This window comes from Mizuhopecten yessoensis, unplaced genomic scaffold, assembly GCF_002113885.1.
Source record: "Mizuhopecten yessoensis strain PY_sf001 unplaced genomic scaffold, ASM211388v2 scaffold11059, whole genome shotgun sequence".
Lineage (NCBI taxonomy): Eukaryota > Metazoa > Mollusca > Bivalvia > Pectinida > Pectinidae > Mizuhopecten > Mizuhopecten yessoensis.
Window position 1 is genome coordinate 119,119 of NW_018408858.1, and position 10,301 is coordinate 129,419.

At 35.7% G+C, this 10,301-nt stretch overlaps 1 protein-coding gene across 2 annotated transcripts in view; it reads left to right on the forward strand.

The window, feature by feature from the left end:
* Window positions 1-4,362: 4,362 nt before the first annotated feature.
* The window catches only part of LOC110465195, a 59,279-nt gene continuing 53,340 nt past the window's right edge, over window positions 4,363-10,301 (forward strand). Inside the window, exon 1 of one of the 2 annotated variants that reach the window (XM_021520861.1) lies at window positions 4,363-4,870. In XM_021520861.1, the coding sequence (XP_021376536.1) occupies window positions 4,772-4,870 (99 nt within the window). In that variant the 5' untranslated portion in view covers window positions 4,363-4,771. The remainder of the gene's footprint in view (window positions 4,871-10,301) is intronic. The other variant, XM_021520862.1, reaches the window with a different exon arrangement.

Below are 10,301 nucleotides of genomic sequence, written 5' to 3' on the forward strand. Positions count from 1 at the left end.
TTCTAAAACCTTATACAAATTAAGGGGAATCGAGTCCAAGTGATTTGTTTAGTGAGGGAAAAAAACTAATTGATGTAAATATTGATTGCATTGGTGTGGTTTTTTTTTATCTTTATTTGAATTATCTTTAAAATACATGTATATATAGGAGCTTTCAACCTGAAAACGCTTCAAGTCCGAAGGCGAACCTTACTTTTTTATACTTCGGTACTCTCAATTTGTATAAGGTTTTAGAATGTATAAACACAGGATAAAACGTATTGCTGTTATTTACTGGTGTGTATAGGTTTATTATTCACCGAACGTATTACGATTTACGTCATATATTACTCAAAATCCCGAAACACTAGAAGTTACAGCTTTCACTGACATCGCTGGTTAATGATTTTTTTTTACATTAAATTTGATAAATTGAAGTCCTTTGCTAATTTTTGCTGCCATATACATTTATATAACTCGACATATGTTGATTATTCCATAAAAAATGTACTTTTTCGCTTTCTCGAAATGAAAATCAAAACGGAAAAATGCAAAAGCACAAACAATCCTAATCAGTCATAGATTTGTCAATAGGAGGTTGATGATCCGGTCTAGGTTAATGCCACTTTTTGGAGGTCGCCTTCGGATTTATTTCGTGCGCTAGTTTAAAGCCACTACATCTTGTACGGAAGTCATTTCAAATAAAGATAAAAAAAACAACGCAACACTATTTAAAACAATCATTTTTTTTCCCTCATTGAACAAATCTTTTCATGGAATTTGAATATTTTATATACACTATACCCAAGAGCAAGATCCGCTTGCCAACAGATGTAAATACATTTTATAAAAAGCGCGCATTTGTAAATATGTCTGAAAGGCAGTAATTACCGGCATATTACTGAAATTACAATGACATATTGTCGAATGATGTATGGATGGGAGGGGGAAGAGGACAACATTAATAATTAAATATTCGGGTTTTGCCAATATCATGAAAGTAAATGGACAGATTGGGCAGTCTACCTCAACGTTTGAAGGTCAGTTGTCAATCTCATTAAAATCATCTGTTACATGGCTCCGCCTGAACGTAGTACGATGTGAACGGAGCCATGTAACAGGATTTTAATCAGATTGGTCAGTTGCCGAACAAAAGGTGAGGATAATTTAAAGGAGTACAATTTCGTGTTATAAAAGAAACGAGAATCTTTATAGTTTCTATTGTTTCATGAATGATGATTTGTTTTTGTGAAAATGTGTTCACAAATGTGGGAACAGATATACCTTATGGGCTTCTCGGTAATTTATTCTGGTTTCTTCCGAATTGTCAACAACTTCAAAACCGTCCTATGCCCTTAAATCTGATTATATTTAGATTATATAAAAAAAACCATTTGATACCAGTGGCGTAGCATACATGTAATATTGTATACGGCTCAAGCATACACTAAAATTCAAGGATTTTTTTTTTAATCATTCATTTTTATTTTTTTATTTTCTTTATTATTAATATGGACCATCCGTATCAATCTTAAAAATGGAAAGGAATTAAAAACATCTTCTTGAAAATGTTAGTCTGATAAAATAGTGTTATGTTATGTCTGTACACATTGAAAAATCTCGAAGTTTGATGTTAATCAAAAACTACTTAGTGAAGTTCGAAAGAGATATGGCGGAAAACTGCCCGTATTTCCCTAAGTCGGCATTTATGAAAACGGGGGAAAAAATTAAGGAGTAAAACATTTCGTGTAGCAAAAATGCATACAAAAGATACAAAACCAATTGAATATGAATTTTTAAACTGCTGAGAAATTAGGAATTGCTAATATGATAATGCAAATATAGCCATATACACTATATCTATGAAAGAGATGGGATTTCCCGGAGTTAAAAAATTACTTTCAACACTTTCCCATCCGAGGACCAACTTTTGAATATTTTTTTTTGTGACCGTGATGTAATATGCAAAAACAAATCGTGTTACGGAAAAGTGGTCCTCCTTTGGGAAAGTGCTCAAAATATTGAAAAACAGGGGTGATTAAGTTTCTCTAAACTGCGACCAGTGTTTCTCGAGTTAAATAAGTTCTTAATTGCCAATATCTATATGTTCTATGTAGCCGAATGTGTAACGCAGTTTACTTGCGACTAGAAAATAAACGGTGCAGGTTCGAATCCTACTTCAGTTATATTTTTTTATTAAATATTTAGGCATGTGATCATTTTCCTTAATAAGGCAATGGTGTTTTTTTTAAATCGATGGAAGATTTTGTTTACATTTTAATAACAAACCTATTGATTTATCAGTTTTGTTAGTAATAATTTCTTTATTATTTAGTGCGACATACTTCTATCGAAGCATGTCAACAAATCCATGTACACGTGTACAGTACAGCTACGCTTTGTAGGTAAGACACTATTTTTGATGAAATTTATGAATTGTTTACCCTCCAACTGGCAATAGTAATTATATCAAGTGCTTAAACACCAACAAATAATGCCGAAATACCAAATATGTGGTCTGTTAACAATAATATATTCTTAGACACGGGATTCCGATATTGCTACCTGTATAAAAAAATACCTGAGGACGCGTCATAACAGTGCACGGTTGGATGCGCGCACTAGCGTAACATAGCTTTGGGGAAATAGGCATAGCAACCCGCCATATCTCTTTAATATTATTCATATTAAAAGTCGTGTTGTATTTAGTGATAATCAGACTAAACGGAGTTCCAAGAACACGGGAGATTGCTTCTAAGGCCTAGTACATTTTTTCCCAGATATGGGACCTATACCCTCGCCTCCTCCGATGCTACGCGCCTCAAACGTTCGACCATCGATAAGAATACACTCCGAAAAACGATTTGCTACGTCACTGGATACTGTTAAACACAAAAGGCTTCGAAATAAGCTGAAATCAAACAAATTATCAAATAGATGTTACTTTGATTTTTTTGCGAAACAGAACGCAAAGGGTGGACAAGAATCGTCAGGAATTCCACAAGGGTCCATTTTTGGTCCAATATTATTTGCAATGTTTGTAAACGATCTTCCGGACATGGTGAACTCTTATGTCTCTCTTTGCAGATGACACCAAAATATTAAAAATCAACGACAAACGTTCAGATAGTATGGAAGAATGGGGCAGGAAACCGCTATCACAAGCATATTGAAAAAAAAACACCATAAAAAACTCCAATCATATTCCGGCTTCATCAGATGCTGTTCAATGCACTGATGGCTTTATACTTCCTCCTGGTAACAGGCTTGATGCTGTCAACAATAAAGTGTTCACGAATCGTCCTTTAAGTCTTTAAAAAAACATTGACAATGCTCAATTTATTTTCGATGATACCAATACTTGTAATTGTGGGGTTGGGGGTTCCCCTTTGGAGAACTAGATTATAAGCTTATAATAAACTGTTCATGCATAAAGAGAATCGGATTTTTTTTTTGTATCGCATTAACAAGGCCAATTCCATGTTTGATGAGAACACTCCTGCACACATTTTACCCCAAAATCTTTTATCGAAGTAACAAACAAGTCGCCTATTGACGGATTAACAGCCAGAAACATTCTGACGAAAGACGAAACTTTGTCTACGTGTAGCTGCGAGTAGTGACAATAACTAGGCGTAGCTGCCATGGAAGAAAATAATCAGTTGCATGCACATCAAAAATGCACTATTGAACTATTTGATATCTATTTATTGTGGGTGGTCTAAAACAGTGATTATTGTTTTGTACGATCATAATCATCAGTTTGAATATTTTTTTTCATTTTATAACCATAGATTTCCATAACGATTGTCAATAATCGGAATGTTATGTTCAGAGTAATGGGTGCCGATTATACCTTTAGTAATATCATTTAAATTATTTTCTGTAACATCAGTTTAAAGAAATCATTTTTTTCTTCGCTCTTAGATCTAAATATTTAATAACATAAACATACAATTATTTTTCCCACTAGCCACCAGACAGCGTATAAATAATGACTTCACCAAAAAATATTGGGCTTCACTCAAACGCATTCATCCATGACCTGAAATGTGAGAATTGAGTTTATTGTGAAATGTGTATTTTATTTTGAGTCTGGTGTAGAGGATCATTACTTGCCCTCTACCAGGATTTAATTTATTTAACTGTGACCAGACACTCAATACGGGCTCGTGACTGATTCCCGGTATTTGTAATTACCGGGTACGATACAGCACACTAGTATGTTTATCTGTGACGTATATTACATTATGAGTCACAACAAGGATCGTGCATTATAAATACACATTTTTAAGAGGGTCTATCAATGTTATATGTAAAAGCATAGACCTATAGTACTTTAATAGGAAATATGTGTTGAGACTTACACACTTAAAACACATATTTAAATATAGGTATACAAATAAGCTATTTGATTAACAAAATCAGCATTTACAAATACATTGGTCCCACCGTACCTGTTGACCTAATTTTATTGTCATAGTTGTATGATTACCAAGAAACTCGAACTGCCTTGAATCAAGGGAGACAACCGTTACAAAGACGCTCAGATTGACCTGACACACAAACGTGATGAAAGTTGAGAAGACGTGTTTACTTCCTTAGTGGAAAGATAAACTTCAGGAAAGTGTTGGTTGTCCTATATATATGAGTTAGTGATCAGGAACATTCGACAGACGCCTGTGACATGGGACAGTGGTGATCACCTGGTCCAAGTCTGGGAGAGTAGCACCTGTGTCTATAGATATCTACCTGTGGCGTAAATATACTAACTTCCTGGATACAGCCCGCCATGGAGTACCTGTTATACATGGGACTTGTAGTCTGTCTCTCGGTGACACAAGCACAGCCGAACGGCTTTAACATGTTCAACTGTACGTCAATGTATGCGGTAAGTTCTGAGTCTGTGTGTTTACTGTATATTACGTTTGTACACACAACATACCGTGCACGTGTTTTGTTTTCATTAAAACAAATGCAATGTAATAGAAATTATTTCAGTTTTTACACGTTTTTGTAAGATTGATTTTTAATTTGTTTTAAATCTAAATCATTTTCAATACAGTCGATACTACACTGTATGAAATCATTATAAGTATCAACCCTTCATAAACTCCAAATGCTTTTCTTGTTGATCAGGGACACAAGACATTAATAAATTATAACATTAGGGAAGACGCCATTAAAGAATGATCACAACAGCAATCAAAAACTTAAAAAATCAAAGACTGAAACAATCAAAGACTTAAAAAATCAAAGACTGAAACAATCAAAGACTTAAACAATCAAAGACTTAAAACAATCAAAGACTTAAACAATCAAAGACTTAAAAATTGAAAAAAAATCAACTATACTTGCATTTTTTACTCAATTGTAACAATTTAACTCAATCATCGAGTACATTTGAGAATTAATATCACAGGGACAATTCTTATATGTCATGACTGACTTATCACAGAGGTATGTCTTATATGACTGACATACCACAGGGACATGTTTTATATGACTGACATACCACATGTCTTATATAACTGACATATCACAGGGACATGTCTTAGATAACTGACATACCACAGGGACATGTTTTATCTGACTGACATACCACATGGACATGTATATCACAGGGACAATTCTTATATGTCATGACTGATTTATCACAGAGGTATGTCTTATATGACTGACATATCACAGGGACATGGCTTATATGACTTCGACATACCACATGGACATTTCTTATATAACTGACATACCACATGTCTTATATAACTGACATATCACAGGGACATGTCTGATATAACTGACATACCACAGGGACATGTCTTATATGACTTCGACATACCACATGGACATGTCTTATATAACTGACATACCACCGTGACATGTCTTATATAAGACATGTCCATGTTGTATGTCGAAGTCATATAAAACATATGGTATGTCAGTTATCTAAGACATGTCCCTGAGTCATATAAGACATGTGGTATGTCGAAGTCATATAAAACATGGCCCTGTGGTATGTCAGTTATCTAAGACATGTCCCTGAGTCATATAAGACATGTGGCATGTCAGTCTTATAAGACATGTACCTGTGGTATGTCAGTCCATATAAGACATGTCCTATATAAGACATGTGCCTGTGGTATGTCTCAGTTATATAAGACATGGCGCTGTGGTATGTCAGTCATATAAGACATCTCCCTGTGGTATGTCTGTTATATAAGACATGCCCCTGTGGTATGTCACTTATATAAGACATGTTCATGTGGTATTTCAGTCATATAAAACACGGCCCTGTGGTATGTCACTTATATAAGACATGTGATATGTCAGTTAGTCCATGTGGTATGTAACAGTTATATAAGACATATCACAGGGAAATGTCTTATATAACTAACATACCACATGGACATGGCTTATATAACTGACAGACCACAGGGACATGTATTATATGACTTCGACATACCACATGGAAATGTCTTATATAACTGTTACATACCACATGGACATTTCTTGTATAACTGACATACCACCGTGACATGTCTTATATACCTGACATACCACAGGGCCGTGTTTTATATGACTGTGACATACAACAGGGACATGTTTTACATAACTGACATACCACCGTGACATGTCTTATATGGACTGACATACCACAGCGCCATGTCTTATATAACCGACATACCACATGTCATATATAACTGTGACATACCCCAGGGACATGTCTTAGATAACTGACATACCACCGGGACATGTCTTATACGACTGACATAGCAAAGGGACATGTTTAATATGACTGCAATACAACAGGGACATATCACTGACATACCACAGCGGCATGTCTTATATAACTGTGACATACCACTGGGACATGTTTTATATGTCACAGTCATATAAAACACGGCCCTGTGGTATGTCATAGTTATATAAGACATTTCCATGTGGTATGTCTGTCAGTCATATAAAATATGTCCCTGTGGTATGTCTGTTATATAAGACATGCCCCTGTGTTATGTCACAGTTATATATGACATGTGGTATGTCATAGTTATATAAGACATTTCCCTGTGATATGTCAGTTAGTCCATGTGGTATGTCGAAGTCATATAATACATGTCCCTGTGGTATGTCTTATATAACTGATATACCACAGGGACATGACTTATATAACTGACAGACCACAGGGACATGTCCCTGTGGAATGCCAGTCTTATAAGCAATTTCCCTGTGGAATGTCAGTAATATTTAACATGTCCCTGTGGTCTGTCAGTTATATAAGAAATGTGGTATGTCAGTGACATAAGACATGTCCCTGGGGTATGTCACAGTTATATATGACATGTGGTATGTCGAAGTCATATAATACATGTCCCTGTGGTCTGTCAGTTATATAAGACATGTTCCTGTGGTATGTCAGGTATATAAGACATGTCACTGTGGTATGTCAGTAATATAAGACATGTCCATGTTGTATGTCGAAGTCATATAAAACATGTCCCTGTGGTCTGTCAGTTATATAAGTCATGTCCCTGTGGTATGTCAGGCATATAAGACATTTTGTATGTCAGTTATATGAGACATGCCCCTGTGTTATGTCACAGTTATATACGACATACCACAGGGAGATGTCTTATATGACTCAGGGACATGTCTTAGATAACTGACATACCACCGTGACATGTCTTATATGACTGACATACCACAGGGACATGTCTTATAAGACTGACATACCACATGTCTTATATAACTGTGACATACCACAGGGACATGTCTTATATGACTGACATACCACATGTCTTATATAACTGTGAAATACCACAGGGACATGTCTTATATAACTAACGTACCACAGGGACATGTTTTATATAACTGACATACCACATGTCTTATATGACTGACATACCACAGGGACATGTCTTATATGTCTGACATACCACATGTCTTATATAACATAACTGTGACATACCACATGGACATGTCTTATATAACTGACATACCACAGCGACATGTCTTATATAACCGACATACCACAGGGACATGTCTTATATGACTGTGACATACCACAGGGACATGTCTTATACAACTGACATACCACAGGGACATGTATTATATAACTGACATACCACATGGATATGTTTTATATGACTAACATACCACAGGGACATGTCTTATATAACTGTGACATACCACATGTCTTATATAACTGACATACCACATGGACATGTGTTATATAACTGACATACCACATGTCTTATATGACTGTGAAATACCACAGGGACATGTCTTATATAACTAACGTACCACAGGGACATGTTTTATATAACTGACATACCACAGGGACATGTCTTATATCACTGACATACCACAGGGAAATGTCTTATATAACTGACATACCACAGGGACATGTTTTATATCACTGACATACCACACAGGGACATGTCTTATAAGACTGACATACCTCATGTCTTATATAACTGTGACATACCACAGGGACATGTCTTATAAGACTGACATGCCACATGTCTTATATAACTGTGACATACCACATGTCTTATATAACTGACATACCACATGGACATGTCGTATATGACTGACATACCACAGGGACATGTCTAATATGACTGACATACCACAGGGAAATGTCTTATATAACTGACATACCACAGGGACATGTCTTATATCACTGACATGCCACAGTGACATGTCTTATATGACTGACATACCACATGTCTTATATAACTGACATACCACATGGACATGTTTTATATAACTGACATACCACATGTCTTATATGACTGACATACCACAGGGACATGTCTAATATGACTGACATACCACAGGGAAATGTCTTATATAACTGACATACCACAGGGACATGTTTTATATCACTGACATACCATATGGACATGTCTTATATAACTGACATACCACCGTGACATGTCTTATATAACTGACATACCACATGAACATGTCTTATATAACTGACATACCACAGGGACATGTCTTATATAACTGTGACATACCACATGGACATGTCTTATATAACTAACATACCACAGGGACATGTTTTATATAACTGACATACCACAGGGACATGTCTTATATCACTGACATACCCCAGGGACATGTCTTATATAACTGACATACCACAGCGACATGTCTTATATAACTGACATACCACATGGACATGTGTTATATAACTGACATACCACATGTCTTATATAACTGTGAAATACCACAGGGACATGTCTTATATAACTGACATATCACAGGGACATGTCTTATATAACTGACATACCACAGCGACATGTCTTATATAACCGACATACCACAGGGACATGTCTTATATGACTGTGACATACAACAGGGACATGTCTTATATAACTGACATACAACAGGGACATGTTTTATATGACTGACATACCACATGTCTTATATAACTGACATACCACCGGGACATGTCTTATATAACTGACATACCACAGGGACATGTCTTATATCACTGACATACCACAGGGAAATGTCTTATATAACTGACATACCACATGTCTTATATATCTGTGACATACCACAGGGACATGTCTTATATGACTGTGACATACAACAGGGACATGTCTTATATAACTGACATACAACAGGGACATGTCTTATATAACTGACATACCACAGGGACATGTATTATATAACTGACATACCACATGGATATGTTTTATATGACTAACATACCACAGGGACATGTCTTATATAACTGACATACAACAGGGACATGTCTTATATAACTGACATACAACAGGGACATGTTTTATATGACATACATACCACAGGGACATGTCTTATATAACTGACATACCACAGGGACATGTATTATATAACTGACATACCACATGTCTTATATAACTGACATACCACCGGGACATGTCTTATATAACTGACATACCACATGTCTTATATGACTGTGAAATACCACAGGGACATGTCTTATATAACTAACATACCACAGGGACATGTTTTATATAACTGACATACCACAGGGACATGTCTTATATGTCTGACATACCACATGTCTTATATAACTGACATACCACATGGACATGTCTTATATAACTGACATACCACAGGGACATGTCTTATATGACTGACATACCACATAGACATGTCTTATACAACTGACATAGCAAAGGGACATGTTAAATATGACTGCAATACCACAGGGACATGTCTTATATAACTGACATACCACAGGGACATGTCTTATATGACTGACATACCACAGGGACATGTCTTATATGACTGACATACCACAGGGACATGTCTTATATAAC